General features: G+C 44.7%; 1 protein-coding gene across 1 annotated transcript; it reads left to right on the forward strand.

The window, feature by feature from the left end:
* Window positions 1–870: 870 nt before the first annotated feature.
* On the forward strand, window positions 871–1,808 carry RHIMIDRAFT_266667 (uncharacterized protein; the record flags this gene model as incomplete). The annotated part of the gene is made up of 3 exons (XM_023611931.1): window positions 871–1,027; window positions 1,058–1,515; window positions 1,571–1,808. The coding sequence occupies exons 1-3, from the start codon at window positions 887–889 to the stop codon at window positions 1,806–1,808; spliced, it is 837 nt and encodes a 278-aa protein (XP_023470396.1). The 5' UTR covers window positions 871–886.
* Window positions 1,809–2,378: the final 570 nt, after the last annotated feature.

Here is a 2,378-nt window from a genome sequence, read left to right on the forward strand (position 1 = left end):
TGCCGTAATCGATCAGTACTTGGGTGATTACCTTACAATCACCAGCTACCAGAGGCCCAACTTCGTATATGCTCAGCAATCTGCTATAACCGAAGGCACCAAATTCTACACAGCTTACGCCAATAACGTTCACCTTAGATTTGGCCAGCATCCTCATCGTGCCGTCAACGCACTACTTCGCATACGGTAACGAACAGCAGATTTGAGACGAGATTTGTCTGCACAAGGTATGGATGATGACGAAATCAAGCATCGTATCCGTCAAGACATCTTTTTACCAGCACAGACATTCAAGCAGGCTATTTCGCAGCAACCTATAGATACGGAACAAACCCCTCAAGAACCTATTTATATGGAAGCTCTTAACACTCTTCGGCCTGTTTTTGATGCTTATGATAGAGGCTACAACTTTGGCGAACAGGGACTTTATTATGACGTCAAGCGTAACCCTGTCAGTCACTTTATGGCCTTCTATCAACTCTCTCGTCTCTTTGTACATTTTGGTTTGCCCGTCTTCAATTATTTTCCTCTCCGGCGCCCATGGTCTCCTTGTTACGTTACTATCGACAGCAAGATTCTCTGCCAAAACATCCTGGGAATTCGATGGTCTAATGCTGTCGATAAACTGGACTACTGGCGCCGAGTTGTCAACCTTGACTCAAAAGCCCTCAAGCCGCAAGAAGGTGGACAACTTAGATTCCGTGGCACTATTCAAACTGATGGCGTTGGTGTCACGGTCCTCAAGAAGAGGTTCGATAGGCAAACAAGATACACGGCAAGGCTCACAGTGGAGTATGAAGCTACCTCCTACATCACCAATCTAACTCGTCGAAATCATCAAGAGATTTCTGGTCGATGCGTCGCTATGGGCCCAGGAAGAAGAGATATGTTGTATTTTGTACATGAAAACTCTACACCAGAGCAATCAGTGAAATTTCGGTACACTAAACAACAGCAAGACAAGACGTGGAAAACCAAAAAGTACCGTCGAATCTTGCAAGATCTCAAAGCCCAGGATCCTGATGTCGTTCAAGCTTAGCAAGCCCTTTCTCAACAGCCAAGCAGCGCCGTATCCGTAGAAGACTTTGGCCGCTTCCTTCAAGCCAGATCTGAACAGTCTGCCGTTCTCAGTCGATTCTATGGACATACCATCACAAACCATGATAATGGATACCCCCTCTTTCGCAAGATCTGCCTTTCAGCGTACTTTAACAAACAACGTGCCAATCAAAAGCTTATTCAAGATTTACGCGCCAAGTTTGGAGAAGAAGCCGTGTTTGTGGTGGGAAACTGGTCCGCTCCCCATGCTAGGTATCATGAGCCCATCCGTGGCCTTGGTTTCCAAAGACTCCTCAAGAAACATGGGCTCCAAGTCTACCTTATAGACAAGTACAAGACCAGTAGGTGCTGTCCAACATGCCACAACGAGAGCCTCCACACGTTCCGTCGTGTTCCAAATCCACGACCGTATCAACGTGAGCGATATCCTACTATTGTCTGCCATGGCCTTTTAAGGTAATAGTACATGAACCACTTGTATGACTTTATACTGATTGAACATTGCTTGTAGATGTACCAATCTATACTGTAGACCCGCCATGGCAGCTCCAGATAGATATCGCTTATGGAACAGGGATGTTGCTGCTTGTCTCAACTACATGCACATCCTTCGTGAGCTTCGACGTAATGGCATGGTTCCTCATAGGTTTCGCCGGGTTGCTGTTGCTCCTACAAGACGTCGAAGAAGAGTGGACGATCAGGAGCAACCAAGAACTAGAATACGCTTAGACGATGATTCTCCGTCCTAGTTATCGCTAGGACACATCTAGATGCCTTCGGGGTAAGTTGTATATAATAATTTTCTTACATAACTAACTGTATAATTCTTTATATTCTCTCCTTGGTACTTGTTATTTTCATTTGTATGTCGTCTCCTTTTGCACACATTTTATTTTTAACCTTTGCATAAATACTTTTTTTAATATGCGCCAATTATTTTTTTCATACACGTCATAATTTTATCCTCTTTCAGATCACCTAGGATGCAAAAGCCTTATAAGTCTCTTCAGGCTAGCCATGCTTTTAGCTTATCACCTGATCGCTCTCATCTGATTCCCAAAGCATGGGTGAACGAGCAAAGACAACCTTCTCAGGGTCGTAATCGCATCCGAAAGTTGGTTCGCCTTCTTTTAGCCGGACAGCTTACTTTACATCCTTTTTTCGCCCGTCTTTGTTTACCGGGCAGTGTTGTGGCTGCTGTTCCATTGTCTCTCTCTGAAGTCTGTGGCCAATTAGTCCATCCTTGGATCGAGCCAAACTCTGATACTATTCTGCCTCGTAATTTTCGCAAGCATCACCAACAGCTGCTACAACAATCT

This window comes from Rhizopus microsporus (genome assembly GCF_002708625.1).
Source record: "Rhizopus microsporus ATCC 52813 unplaced genomic scaffold scaffold_2, whole genome shotgun sequence".
Lineage (NCBI taxonomy): Eukaryota > Fungi > Mucoromycota > Mucoromycetes > Mucorales > Rhizopodaceae > Rhizopus > Rhizopus microsporus.